General features: G+C 45.0%; 1 protein-coding gene across 2 annotated transcripts in view; it reads left to right on the top strand.

Annotated features, from left to right (window-relative positions):
• The window catches only part of UBE2G2 (ubiquitin conjugating enzyme E2 G2), a 534674-nt gene extending 522926 nt beyond the window's left edge, over nt 1-11748 (top strand). For both annotated transcript variants that reach the window (XM_069615846.1, XM_069615845.1), the window contains one exon: nt 9526-11748. In XM_069615846.1, the coding sequence (XP_069471947.1) occupies nt 9526-9638 (113 nt within the window). In that variant the 3' untranslated portion in view covers nt 9639-11748. The remainder of the gene's footprint in view (nt 1-9525) is intronic.
• Nucleotides 11749-15636: the final 3888 nt, after the last annotated feature.

The raw sequence follows: 15636 nt of genomic DNA, 5'->3' as shown, positions 1-15636 counted from the left end.
ACGAACTCGAAGTGCAAGAGGTTCGCCAGCAGGTTTCCCCAGCCGAGAAGCATGGGCGATGCGTTCTCGTTCCCCTGGGACGGCCTATACCTGTATGCGTTCCCTCCGTTGCTGTTGCTGCTTCGACTCATCAGCCAGCTCAAGAGGTCCTGGTGCAGGATGATCCTCGTTGTACCAGCGTGGCCGAGGCAGATCTGGTTCCCGGACCTTCTGGACTTGTCAGCGTCCACACCAGTCAAGCTGCCGACGGACGCGGATCTTCTCTCCAGAGAAGGAGGCGCCATTCTGCCTCACGAACCAGAGTCGCTGAACTTGCAGGCCTGGCTCCTGCAGCACTAGAGTTTGGAGGCTACGATATACCGGCCGATTGCAGAGTGGTTCTTGCAAAGGCCAGGGCGTCCTCGACTCTCAAATGCTACGGTCATAAGTGGAAGAGGTTCTCTATCTGGTGCCGAGCACAGAAGATTAACCCTCTGCGGATTACGGCCCCTCAAGTATTGCCGTACCTATTGTCTTTGGCCAAGGCTGGCCTATCTCACGCTTCCATCAAGGTACATCTGGCTACCGTCTCACGTTACACCAGAACTACAGGACGGGCGTCCTTGTGGTCTCATCGACTGGTGAAGGAATTTATGAAAGGACTGTTCCGATCATTCCCGCCGGTGAAGGCCCCTGCCCCGGCGTGGGAGCTCAACGTGGTGCTGACTAGGCTCATGGGGGGGCCCCATTCGAGCCTATGCATTCAGTGCCGTTGAAGTTTCTGTCGTGGAAGACAGCATTCCTCGTGGCCATCACCTCTGCACGACGAGTGGGAGAGATCCAGGCCCTGTCTTGCAAGCCTCCATACTTGACTTTTCACGACACAAGGGTGGTGCTGAGGACGCACCCCTCCTTCATGCCCAAGGTGCCGTCGGACTTCCACCTCAACGAGCCCTTGGTGTTGCCAGTTTTCTTCCCGTTGCCTTCGCCGCCGGCTGAGAGGACTCTGCACTCGCTGGATGTAGCTAGAGCGCTGAAGTTCTACGTGGACCGCACGAAGAGTTTTCAGAGGACATCACAGCTGTTTGTGAACTTTGGACCTGTGAATCAAGGGAAGGCTCTCTCGAAGACTTCCATTTCCAGATGGCTCTCCGGCTGCATCATGCACTGTCACCTGTTGGCAAACCGACCGTTGCCAGGCCGTCCGAGGGCCTATTCGACCTGAGCGATCGCTGCTACTACGGCGTTCCTGTCTGGTGTGCCCCTGCTCGACATCTGCAGGGCTGCTACGTGGAGGTCGACGCACACCTTCACCAGATTCTACTGCGTCGACCGGGATTCCAAGGAGGAGTCCAGAGTCGGCCAGGCAGTGTTGCGCAACCTGTTTGCCTAAGGTGAGCCTGGTGAGGAGGAAAGAGTTGCCTAATGTTGAGTTGTTGTATTGCTTGATATTGAGCCTTTTGCCACCTCCCGTGGTTGTGCATGTGTATACTGCTATGTATTCTTATATTCATGAGCATGTGAATCCATGCCAGACCCCATGCTGGAGAAGGAACAAGTTACTTACCTGTAACTGTTGTTCTCCAGCATGGGTCTGGCATGGATTCACATGCGAACCCTCCCGCCTACCCCTCTGCGGCTCTTCACTTGGTCATACTGCCACTTCACGTGCTACCAAATCTGAGGATGGCTGCCAGGGGCGGGGCTTAGAGAGAGGGCAGTCATTGGCTGGGGGCAGTATGACCCAGAGACCAGTGATTGGTTACTACTGAGAAAGACAGATCAGAAACGAAACTGATGCCGATTTTTTCTATACCGAGGATTCCCGGCCTGACGACGGGGAATATTCATGAGCATGTGAATCCATGCCAGACCCATGCTGGAGAACAACAGTTACAGGTAAGTAACTTGTTCCTTCTGTAAATAAAGCATGCACCTTGTCCAGTCGAGGCTATTGCATGCTACATGACCCACAGACTCTTTTGCCCATTGTGGTAACAGTGTGCGAGGAGTTAGCATTTAACAATATTATTAAACAATAGTTCACCACTTCTTTACCACAAACTACTGATTCAATGTTCACCTGGTGTTTGTTAAAAGGTGTTCTTAATGTTGAATTCCTTTGAAATCATAATGTGATCAAACTCGGAAGGGTGAGGTCTGATTAGGCACTGCCAAGATTAAAACCTGTGACACTAGGTTGTATGCAAGTTCCAGAGGACAGCGCTGTGTTCTCTTACCAAGGCAACACCGGTTGTGCGTCTGACTTTTCGCTGACCTTTCATGTCTAGTAGTTTATCCTCCCTGTAATAGTTCTTGCCATCAGCTGAGGGACGTGAACGCCTTTTCTTTTTGGACATTAAGTCCTGTGCGCCTTGATGTTTTTATTGATTAATTCTTTATTCAGCCCCTTTTCCCTCATACCCCTGGGATGTGCCTACTTTGGTATTGGGACTGGACTGGAGCATTGGTCAGCTGCATTATACTTCTTTTTATGAGTGAAGGGTAAACCGAGCAAATGTCCGGGTTGCCCTGCAAATATCCCCTCTTTTCTTGCTCACTGGCTTCTTTTTTGCATGTCTTTTCCCCTTGCTCCAAGGGACTAGGAAGGTTTTTCTGTAGCTCACGGTTTATTCCTGAAAGTGGGATTTTCATATTGGTGTCTGCCTGCCGGCTTCAGCGCTGCTGTTTTTGGTCTTCAGTTAATGCCTCCGATATTTGGTTTTAAATTTCACAAGATCTGTCCAGCTCTATCTTCAAAAGGTTACCCACACATCCATTACATGAGTTCTCAGTACTACCTGTGGCCTCTGGCCGCTCTGAAGCTTACCGAAGGATCCCAGCAGTCCTCACTTCACTCTGAACACTGACCCAGCTGAGACTTGTGGGATTTTCCTCAAGCTTGTAACGCACGGTCCCAGTTTAGGACTGGTTGCAAGGGTATCTGGAAGGGGATGGCCTGTTACAGGCACAGGACTTTGGCCTATGAATGGATAAACACTGGGGTGTGGGGAGGCGTCCTGTCTGTGGTAGTTAGTAATTGCAATCTATTTAAATGCAAATTCAATCAATTGTGACAAAAAACATCAACGGCAAACACTACTTTTTGCCATGTAATGTACCGACGTGCAAAATACAAACATGCACTCAATTTTGGTAATGTAGTTCAGCTTTTTGTATTGCTGTGACTATTTTTATTACTATTTATAGATTTCTAAAAACAGCAATCTATCTGTGATAAAGATTTGACCATAATTCATTTATCGGAGGGTGGCGTGGCTTGTTCCCTCTGCAAAAGTATACAAATTAAATGGTAGACCACAAAAGTGGACAGCATAAAGTGCAAGTACAAAAGGAGAAGTCCACAAGAAGCATTCCTTAATGCAAGAAGGCAAATTAGTGCAAGGCAATGCAACGTTTAACAAATGCAGGCATGAAAGCACAAACATGTAATATATCTTAATAAATGTTGGTATCCCGCATGCGTACATTACAATCTTATTCAGTTTCAACAACCCAGGAAAGCGTGAGTACTGTAGCTTATCTAGGTGAGAGACCTTGGATAGGTCTACCAAAGCCAGGCTAAAGGGTGACCCTTGTGGTTGGTCGACCTCAGGAAGATTAATCGTAGTCCAAAGTTCAAAAAAGTGGAGCATGGGGCACCAAATGGTGCTGAGGTCCACAGACGTTTCGGCTTTGAGAAATTGACAGCATTCTTCTGGAGCCAAGGCGTGGTCTCCCCTACAAGAAGTAGAGGGGGAGGTAGATTAAAAGGGATGTTTAAAATGTGCTATTAAGTGCAGTTTGCGAACTGGATGTCACGAAAGTATATACACAAAAACAACAAATAAAGGAAATATCTAGTATTCATAATTCCGGTCCTTCACTGACCTTAACAATGGTAGCACCCAGTGTGGGCGCCTTCTGGCTTAAAAAGGAGGTGTGTGGAAAAATAACCACTAGAGATGCAGTCTCTCAGATACTCCCGTGTTTATGCTGGAGGTTTGGCACTGGAAAATGAAAGAAATATGTGCCTGGATGAAGATGGGTACCGTGGGCATGGTAAACCACATATGAGGTAAACCCAGTTGAGGATAGGGGCACAAAGGGACCAAATGTAGGGCGGGTACCTTAATGCCATGTTCGCCAGTATAAGTCGGACAGACCGCTTCCTAGTGAGCCTCTGTGTGCATTCACGAGCGACTGGGCATGGAATCCATGGCCAGCGTGTTGCTGTAAATCAAGCAAAGTTGTTTGGCCGTTAGAATGGGGACGCCTGATGGCTCTGGCAGCAGAAGGAAATTTCCTTCTGAAATGCAGGGCAGTTCTTACCTAAATCTCGGAACATGAGGAGTGCAGCGGGCAGTGTCCGTCTCCGAGCGCCGGTAAGCGCGAATGGAGCTGTTGCTGGCTGAGGTCTGCGCATGTGTAGTGGAGTGCAGTGGCTCCTATGTGCGCATACGTTGTGAGGTGTATCGTTCCGTAGTCATGGGAACAAATACACTGTAATGCAGTGGACCCTACAGGACTGCGGGTAATGTTGACGCATGTAAGGAGTGGCTGGGTGTCTGTGTGCTGGCTGGAGTGACCAGTAAAAGTGTCCTCCGTCTTATATGTGTAGGAGACAGGATCGGGGAGTAGGGCGGCCTAAGAAATGTCATAAATGGAAGACCAGCTCGCCCTGCACCCGATGTAAAGGCTAAGTGTTATGCAGAGTCAGAATTCCCTGTGGCATGGGACCTAATGCGGCGGTTGGACTGGTGGCAGGGCTGTTTAGTCACACGTTTCCATGTTATCAAGTGAATCTGTTGTGGGTGCTGTGTTCCCATGAGGAACGCAGTGTTCTTAAGGCGACAAATTTCAGGCGCAACAACTATATGAGACATAATTTCCAGAAGCCCCTCACAAAGTCGAAAAGGTGGTACCTTAGAAGGATGAATTTAAGTTGACCTCTTTGAAGGGGGACACTGTGGCATGAGTCTTGGCTCATGTACTGGAAATGCAGTTCTCCAACATTGTACTGTGCAAGTGCAGGTGTAGATTGCATTAAGGGCACCGAGCCCTGTGCTCCAGAAGCAAAGGCAATGGTCCCAAAACAGATATTTGCCTTAATTGGGGGCTTTTTTCAGTAGGACCCTCCAAAAGAAAGAATTGTCACCCTTAACCAAATCCTGCACTGGATCAACACCTGCCGAGTTAGTGTGCTGAACTGGTTAAGCTATCAGTCTCATAGTATTGTGTATTCAGGTGGTTCTGAATACCAGGCTTTGGGTGAGACACTTGAGGGTGGGGATTGGCATTCCGTTGGTGCCAGGGGGGAGATTCTCAGTGTATCTCTCGTGATTCTTCAGGAGATTCTTGTGGATCTGGAGTGCTGGATGCACTGTACAAGTGTCCTGTATAGAGGAGTTGCATTCTTTTCCCCCAAATCAACTCCGTCCCCTGACGATGTTTTTTCTCGCCCTTGGATAGTGGCCAACTTTGGGCTTGTACAAAGTTCACGGCTTGTGGTTATCAGAGGACAGACAGCAGAAATCTTTGAGCTGAAGAGCATTTCTCTTTGCTTAAAAGGATGTCTTCTCCCTCATCAGAAACAAGTAGGTGCTTGACCCGAGCAGACCTCGCAACTACTATATTTATGTGAACAAGCAGGTGGGGATTTTCAATTTCTAAATTGCTGCCTACTTGCGTTAGATCTGTGTGAAGGGGCCATCTCCCATCTGCCAAGAGTGATCAACATAAGAGCAGTTTTATATCACGCCAGGGCACCTATGTAGCCAAGTTGTCGTCCTGCTTTTTCAGCCATTATAGGTATCCAGAGTTGTATCTGTTCTGCATCGTGGATGGAGCTCAATTTCAGTTGCTCAGTGGTTCTTCCTGCTTCCTTCGGATGATCTATGATGCAACCCCTTTCTCCTTAATTTCGGAAGTGCTGTACATATTCAGGAGTCATCGGGGTTGTCCATGATTCTGGCTGCTTTGATGTTGCCCAACCGCTTCTGATTATTGGTATGTTGATATTATCCACAACGAGGATAAAACTGCTCCTGGACAGGGAGTATCACCTTCCTCTATAGAAAGGGCGTCTATATCACACCTCCCCACAATATCTCAGCTTAGCTGCTTGGTTCCTGATGAACCAGCCATGGGTCCTCTAGGTATGTCCAAGACGAATGTGGAAATTATCCAGGTGGCAAGGAAGGGCTCTGTGAGACACTAGTACAAGAGCCAGGGGTTGCATTTTAACCCATTAGTGCTGTTGGGACTGTTGATTCATGGAATTGTTCACTGGATAATGCATGCTATCTTTTGATTCTCACTTGGCTAAAGTAAACATTTAGCTAAAGGACTGCAAGCATGCTTTGTCAGCAATTGGGGCTTACTGGACCTCTGGCAAATGATTTGCATTGATAAATCAACCAGTTAAGAAGGATTTTGGAGACCTTTAGCATTTGTTCCTAACTGTTTGGAGGCCCCACCCTAGTGGTAATGCAAGTTATATGCTTTTCATTTTAATACAAGTTGTTCAAACCTATGACTGCTCATAATATCTAGCTGGGGATTTGCAAAACTCTTTTTGCTGCTGTTACTTCAGGGCAGAGTACATGAGCTGCAGGTTCTTCCAGATGGACAACAGTACCCAATGTTCCATTGGGACATGGTAGTGCTCGGGATACACCCACCGTTCCATTGGCCGGAAAGTCTTGTCAGCATCACCTCATTTGAATGAGGGTGACGACATTATGTTGGCAACTTGTCTCTCCTTCCAGGCTTTTGTTGCACAGCCTCTTCTTTACTCCATAGATTGGTTGTGAAAAAATCTGTTCATTTGTATCTGCAGCACGTGTGTAGGACTAGCACATTCTGACTCAAAAGGGTTACTCCCAGGGGAAAGCGTTAAGGTGTCCATTATTTGGTTGGTGGTGACAAGCATTCTGGGCTGCTACTCAGTGAGCAGCCTCGCAGCTCTCTGAAACATTACTGTGTGCTCTCAAGGCTAAGACCGCATCTGAGGTGTTCCAGTATCACGTGCCTTTGGAGGTCATGTGCAAGATTGCACATGTATGACATCACCTGTACTCTTTAAACACTACTCATTGGATGCAAGTTCAAGAACTGATGTGTAGTTCACCTAGACATTGTTAGAAAACGTGTCTGAGGTGCTGCCACCTTCCTTTTTGCAGGGATTGATACCCATTCTATGAGCCTCAACAAAAGTGTCCTGGACATAGGATTAAGTATACTTTATTGCAGTGACTTTTCTTATACTAAACCCTCTTGCTCCAAATGACCAGCCTTGCTACCCCATCTGTCATGTACCCTTAAGGTACCATTCAGTGCTTTGGCAGAGGGAAAAATGACTGGGGAGGGACTTACAAGTGGGCTCTAAAGGAGGATGGGGCATGCTGAGGACAAGCTGCGTATGCACATGGGACTTTGATGAGCTCTGCTTTAAAACATTGCTCAAGCAGCTGCAAAAAATGTCCTCGTAACATGCTGTAGACATCCTAGGTATGGAGGCATGAGGTCTAGGACTGTGTGAGTAATGAGTACTTTATTTAATAATGGTATTTTTCCAATAACGTTGTGGTACAAATTCCCACACAAAACAAACATACAAACTTACCAGAATCTTTTTTTTTTCCTTCACATAAAAATAACACAGCTTTATGAACAAACTATTTACAAGATGTCATGAAGGAAATATGGAATTATAATGTAATTTTGCAAGAACTGTTTCACAGCTATACATCCGTTGCTCGCAGCGGCAGCAATGCTTTTCATGAAATGTAACTTCTGCAATTTAAGGGAAGAGTTTTCACAACCATTAGTGTACAGTGTGAGAGCCTTGAATCTGAAGGAACCTCAAGGAACCTCACAAAGTAATGATGGTTCCATAAAACAAGCGAAAACATCAGACACATCTTGCAACTTGGCGATTACTAGACATGATGTAGGAAACTTCACAGCAGATAGCCATTTGTCAACAGTAATCCTTTAACAAAAAAGAACGGGTAAAGATCTGTAAACTTCAATAGAACACAGATACTAAAGCTACAATATTTAAAGCAGAGGCAATTGTATTAACGGCCAGTAATCTATAGAGCATCAATGACCAAATCGCTTGATTACGCATGGGCATGGTGTGAAGGCGTCAGAGCTACCAGGATAAAAAAAAAAAAATACATTTCCTCATGGCATACATGCTGTATCCAATGTCCACTGCATTATAAAATAGTAATGAATGCAAAAATCATTTTCCTCGAACATCAAGTGTGTCCCCTTTGGGAGCAGCACCAAATCTTGAACTCAACAACATTCGGCCCCCTGTCATAAATGCACATCACTTGAATGTGAGCATCACAGCCTCTAATCAGAACAGCAAAGGACGTAGTCATGGAGGGCCCAGAGTGTGCAAGACCTCTTCCGGGTGCCATCTACCTTCTTTACAGGTCACCATTCACCAGGCTCGCTCATGCAGTGGATAGATAACTGCCGGCATGTATGTGGAAGTCTGAGGCTCCATTCCTGGCGGGTTCCCTAATCGCTTTGTCCACCCTAGCTTGATAAAGTGAGCAGCAGTGATTTGTGGTTATAACACCTGTGAGTTACAGTACTGCAAAGTATGTAGCGAGTGTACATTTTTATATTGCGTGCTCTGTCTCATTTCTTAGCTTTATTATATGTGTATGGAATCCTCGTGTATAGCAGCATCTCATGAGGTTGTACCTGCGCTTTTGTGTACAATGCTGTGAAATAAAAAGTAAACTCATTTAAACTTCGGATTTGACGGGGTGGGAGGGAGGGATATAAGGAGAATTCATCCCGTTCCATTGTGGCGCTTAGGATATATATTAGAGTTCATTGTATTCAGTTGGTAGTGCTGCAGATGGGTGACCAGGAAGACTAGTCTATTCTCCTGAAGCCTAGTTTGATAAGAAAACCATTCAGATTATTTCTCTGATACTTCCATCCACGCTCAATACCATCGGTTATTCAAACTAGAGAGCCTGCTAATAGCGTCATAGTAAGCGTATTTTAAAAATGAATTGGAACAAATTGGTTTAACATATTCTTACTGGTTTGTTTTAGTATCCCAATGGATGAAAGAACATGTACAGATTATGGAATATTCTAATTCAGGTCTTCTAATACAGATTACATAAATGCCCTTTCTACAAATGCCATGCCACTCATTTACCAGGCTCCCTCGTTTGACCAGGGAAATAATTTGAAGGTAGTCTTATTTGACCTTAATTTTGATTACCTATTTGCCTCATGTTTGTGAATTCCTTTATTCAATAACAGTTTTTGTTTTCAGAATGCATCTGTCCGACAGTATGCTGAATTGTATTCTTTCATTTGAAAACATGGTCTTATTCATAGGGTAATGAGGGCAGGCGTAGGTAACCCAGTACTGCAAGAGGAACGCTCCTACCTCCCTGTGTATATTCATTTAACTAATTCATGGGGAGCAGCCTGTGACCTGAAATCATAGCCAGCTTCATGCTCCTATTAACCCAACCTCTTTGTTTCTCAACTCAGAGCCCAACGATGAAAGTGGCGCCAACGTGGATGCGTCTAAAATGTGGAGAGACGACCGGGAGCAGTTCAACAAAATTGCCAGTCAGATTGTGCAGAAGTCACTTGGTCTCTGAAGAGATCCCACGGACAAGGAAGAAGTTTATATGCAAAAATGCATGCTTGCACAGGGACTGACAGATGGACAACCCATATGCAGTGTTAATTCACTCCCACCAATGCCGTGGCAGCAGTGTTCTGTGCTAGCACCAAAAAACAAGAGTTTCCGTGGAGTCATTTTCCGAGTTTCATTCATGTTTGTTATGATCTTTTTCTTTTCTTTTTTCTTGGGTATTAGTTATGGGTTGGTCAGTCAATAGGCGTTTTGTCATTCAATTCCCATTCTGACCTGTAACATCGTCACTGAAAGTTCAGCTTCTTTCAGATAAGATGCCCATTTTTGCACAGCTTGCGCTGCGTGACAGCAAATCGGTTACTCTGCCATGCCTTTGTGACTTATAGTATCACTGCATTCATGCTCCACTAAGCACTGCTTAATGCGTGCTTTGGGGGTTGATCCGGCTGAATGGCATGGCAGACTTGGCATCCACTTTTCTGTCTATACAGGGTGATTGGGAGTGAGGGGGATAATTCAGCTGGGTGGGCAAGTGTATGCAGCAACACAGATTTGACTCGCTTGTCGCTCTTTGCTTTGTGGAGGTTTCTCGTTTGGAGATGACCAGTCAAACGCAGTCACTGCTCAGGAAAGAAAGCAGTGTCCTGAACAATAGTTTTGAAGCATGTAGGAGGTGATCACATGTGGATCTAATAACATCCTTCCTGTGTAGCTCTAGCTTTGCCTATCTGTAGCCGAATGCTCTTCTTTTTCTGCAAATAATAAACCGAGGGCAGGAAAGAAAGAACGAAGTTCCTGGCCAGAGCAGAAAATATCTCTTTCCTTTAGGTACATTTTTGCAAGTGTTGCGATAGATATGCCCGTAGGTGACTTGGATAGGAAATGTGCATTTTTACAGGAAACCTGATTTTGACACTCTTTAGGTATTACCGTATATTGGGCCAAGGAAGTCGGCACACTCTCATCCTACTTTCATATAGCCATTTTTCTTTCAATCAACAGTTAGATATAATTTTTTGGAAAAATATGGGCGCAATCATTAGCGCTTTTCCATATTTCTTCTGTCGTTTCCAATTCATAGCACCCAGTTGAGAATCTCCCCTGTGTGCATTTGCTGATCTCATGGTCTTCTGTCTACAGGATTGCTTGCAAAAAGCCTGCACCTATGTTGTATTCATAATTTCCAGCTTTGCCCCATTTTGTAAGCTTTCACTGTAGCCTGTTACTCCAGCATGCATGAGCATATTTGAAGCACCATCTTGATATGGCCACGCTAAAATGGAAGAATTATAGCCTATTTTATGAAGTAGTGCTGAGGTGAGAAGAAGATGGACGAAGGATGAAAGATTTACCTTTTGGTGAATCTTTCTTCCAGAATTGCCCATGCGCATTATTTTCTGATGATGACTCAAGTCCATCACTGTTCAAGATCTGGTGTACTGCAACAGCGCTCACACATTTTATAAATTGACTTTGGCTTTAAACCAGGTAAATTGGGAAAAGTGTAGGGCAATGCTACCATTTTTTGGTAGGACATGACCTCATACTGTGGTTTTGTTCATTTGAGTTTTGACTTTGTATTAAATGCTCATGGCTGTGGGAGAGACTTGTGTGTTCTGCGGGTGCAGTTTTTACTGAGCAGGCACGTGACCCACTTAGCACTGTTAACACATTGATAATATTCTGGAGTAAAAAAGCAAATTGTAGGATTATCTCCCCTCAGCAAGAGAGATGTTTGTTTCTGTTTCTAAGAATTGAAAAAGGAATCTTTCAGACAATATTATGTGTGAATCAGGTAGAACATTAAGGTATTGTGCCTAATTAGTATTGAACAATAAAGCTTCTTTATGAAGAAAGAAATATTTTTCTTATGTAACAGGACATGATTTGTGGTCTGTAGTTAATCTAGAAGTATGCTATAGCTTTGTGCTTCATAAGGGATCCTCTACACTCAGTATCCTGGAGGACGGAATTCTCCAACAGTAGGAAGAACTTGGAGGCAGTGCTCTCTAGGAAAAGTATTCTTAATCCTCTGTATTTATTTAGAGATGCTGTATGCTGCTTTTGTGGCGCAACGTAAGCTCCCATTTAAAAATAAAGTGATGTATATATTTTCTGCTCTTATGATTCTTTCGTACTTTGCATCTGCCTCTCTCGCACAATGCTGTGCAGTTTGCCGGTGAGTTGGAGCTACTGGGTTGTCTGCCAAAAAGAAACCGGATGGCTGGTTAACTGTTTTAGCAGGTCTGTAAATGTAAGGGTGTGTTATTAACTTTCCCAGAATGACAGGTCTTATACTGAACAAAAGGATCAGCGTGGAAGGTATTAATGTCGGAGTGTTTTTCTCTAGCTCATACTGCAAGTGCTGTTTTGCAACTCTGAATTGCTTAAGAGGTGTTGAAACCAACTCCAGGCTCAATGCATAACACAATCAGTCAACCATATTGTAGATGCATGTATGCTTTACTCCGAACAGTCCGAGACACCAACAGCTGAAAGGTAAATTGCCCACATTTTAAATGCAAGATTTACATGCAGCTTCAAAGGTGCACATGAAGAAAGTGTGTAGCACTTTCTCGTGTGATCACCCTGTAATAGCCCATTCGGCACTAAGGCGATGGACTAACATCCTACGGCTGCCTGTTCCCACTTATAACCACATCTGAACTAAAAGGTAAGGTTTAGCAAAAGTATGGTATGAAGCAGAAAAAGTTGCAACGGCATACACTGGACTGCCAGAAATGGAGGGTTATTTCAACCCATAAGATGCCATGCTCAAATACATTGCTATCTCCAATGTCCTCTCATAGATGGTATTTTAGAATCATATAAATTGGGTGCTGGGTGAAACTAAATATGAATCAATATTCTGCTGAAAGGGAATATTGTGGTACGAAGCAGCATACAGATCTAGCCAATTCTGTTTTTACTGAATTAAAGTTACAAAACCTGTCTTGTACTAGTTCATGTAGAGAACAAATATCTGCTGCGGAAGCTTTTCTAATAGTATATGGTTTCAGTCCCTCACATAAAGCCCTATTCACACCTCGCCAGTATTTGGGCAGTAAGGCATCAAATGGTTGGGATGAATCCATAACCATTCTTTTGAGCCTTATGTGACAGTTCCATGTGGAGACGAGACCCTGGGGGAGAATACCCGCTAGGTGATGTATACCCTGAAGGTGGTATATGGTGCATCCCCCATGGTGTCTTCTCAACATTTGGCCTGGGCACAGGTTTTGGATAATGTCTCAGAGAAATACTTTAAAATGCTTCCTGGTTCCTAGGTTTGTGGGTGCGCATGCTTCTAAACCACGGTCCTGGGCAAACAACTGCTGCATTTGAGAGCCTATAAATTCACGCTAGAGAACTGCGGATTGGACTGCAAATAACAGTTCACCCCAAATCTGAAGAGATAAATGCTGTGGCCTCAGCCATCAACATCCATCATTGCAGGGATCCAGTTCAGACACAGGCCCTTGAGGAACCATTTTGGAATCGGCAGCTGCTATGAGAGGAAGCATAGCTGGTGGGTGTTAACTAGATTTTCACCTGCGCTGGACCTATGTTAGTGGAATAGGAGCATAGTCGTTACGCCTGCTGCATGTTCCTTGCTAGGAGGCTACACCCAAGGGACCCCAAAAAGGATAAGATGATTAGAGAATAACCAAAAGCAACTTTGCGCATGTGGCCATTTTGATAAATTGTGACATTCTTTTATTGGCCAGTTGAGCAAATAAGGCCTTTATGTCAAACAAGATGTAATTGACAACTAGAGAAAGGAATTAGCGGCATTCAAGATAAAAAATTGGCAATTGTTTAAGACCATGGGAGACTGTTTATATTTGCAGATCAAGCAAGCCTTCTGCCTGGCCTAGTTGGAATTCATGGTCTCCACCTCGGATTCTACACGACACAAAATCGGATGTCATCTTTGTGGTCCATTTGATGTTTTTCTTGCCAATGTTTGGAAAGTGGATATGTTGCAGAACGAAACTGCACAGAGCTGAAAAGCTTGCCGCACAGATGCCTGACACGCTCACATACTGGTAAATCGCAACCCCAGTGTGCCCCTGGCTAACAGGGCCCTAGATATATCAGCATCACACCCGAGAACGGCGCGCTTCTATTTTCTGTGAAGAAAATGTCGTCATCTTCAACTCCTTCGACACCTAAGACGGGGCTCAAGAAGTGTGTAGATTGTGGGTCTAAAATGGCGATCACCGATCCCCACCGGATTTGTCTCTGGTGTCTCGGTTCCAGTCACCGAACCAACGACTGCGGGTCCTGTCAATCCATGACTGAGAAAGCTCTTCTTGAGAGGGGAGGTGAACTGTCGGTGGGGAGGGAAGCCTCTAAGAAGGCTATGTCAAAAAGACATAAGAAAGCGACTGATTCGAAGGAATCGGATCGCCATAGGCACTCGAAGAGATCTCGATCTAGGAGTAGATCGAGACACTCTTCGTCATCATCTAAAGAAATGAAGAGGAGACATAGATCTCCCTCATCATCATCATCTTCTTCAGAGTCGACCGAAGAAATTCGATGTCCGACTAAATCGGATTCTCCCAGTAAGTGGGAAGAATTCTGCAAAAAGATGGAGGTTTTCGAGAACGCGGACCGACCCCCTGGAAAGACCCTCGAAAAAGCCATACCCCTAAAGTCGCTCCATTGGACGACAAAGGGAAGTCCAAGACTACCATGGCAAAGACCAGTAGCATCGAGGAATCTAAAAGAACTCCAGTCGAAGTAAATCCGTCGAAGACTCTTCGAGAGTCGAGCACTTCTCCAGTGCCATGCAAAAAACACAAGTCATCGAAGACTTCGACCTCGTTGACGCCCTCGGCGTCAATGATTTCAACTCCAAAACCAAAAACATCCTCGATGCCAGTATCGAAGTCATCTTCGAAGATCCCTTCGTCAATTTCGAAGGATTTATCAATTCCTTCGACGCAGATATTAGAGGAAGAAAGGAGATTCACTCCATTGCCCAGATCAGACTTTTTCAAGTCTATGTCAGCAATTTATGAAGAATCTGCTTCAGAAGAGGACAAAGTTACTCCTTTTGGAGTTTCTTATGGTACAAGACAAGTTCCTGAGGAACTTATTGATCAGGAATCTAGAATGAGAGACCTGAGTGATGCTCTACATTCTGCCAGTGGAATTGACACATCCCCAGAATTAGGGATTGTGGGTACACCGCACGTCACTATAGGGATAGTGTTACAGACACGCCTTGTCGACGTCCCCTAAGTCCCCTACGAAAAACAAAATGCAATACTCTGCAGTGACCACTGGATGTCGGACTATGCACAGCATGTGAATCTAAGCAGATACAACCATCAGAAATGCTTTTACGGTAAGTAATGCATTGTCATATGGGTTGGCGTAATACTTCATCCATTTTTTAACAAGATGACATGACGGATATAATCATCAAGGGACCTCAGAAAGATCCTGTTCTCCCTTTCCACAAGGCCCTTCAAAGGACTGTGGAGAAGAACTGAGAGAAACCAGAGAGTATTGCTGCTGCAGATAGCACTTTTCCAAAAAAATATAGACCAGCTGGAATGGATCCGGAATATTTGAATAAACATCCGACTCCAGAGAGTTTAGTCATTCAGGCAGCATCCACTTCAAAACAAACTGCTTATCCAACTATCCCTCCAGATAGAGAGGATAAAAAAGTTGATGCCTGGGCACATAAAGTTTTCGCGTCCGGCAGTATGGCACTTAAGTCGGCAAATGTCACCTGTACCCTAGCCAGGTTTACCCATACCCTGTGAGACTGTATTTCGGCAGCGACTGATCATATTCCGGAAGGCGAGGAAAGGGAAGGCTTCTTGAATATAGTTAAAGATGGGAAGGAGGCAATGGGGGAATGTCTCCAGTCTGGACTGGATACTGCTGATAGTATCAGCAGGTCCATGGCCGCAAGCGTTGTGCTACGCGGAAGTCGGGGGTTTGCACCAGACGTGCAAACTAGACTCCTCAACATG

The sequence above is a fragment of the Ambystoma mexicanum genome, chromosome 9 (assembly GCF_040938575.1).
Source record: "Ambystoma mexicanum isolate Mex_15411 chromosome 9, UKY_AmexF1_1, whole genome shotgun sequence".
In the NCBI taxonomy this organism is placed as follows: domain Eukaryota; kingdom Metazoa; phylum Chordata; class Amphibia; order Caudata; family Ambystomatidae; genus Ambystoma; species Ambystoma mexicanum.
This window is presented reverse-complemented; position numbering and strand designations above follow the sequence as displayed.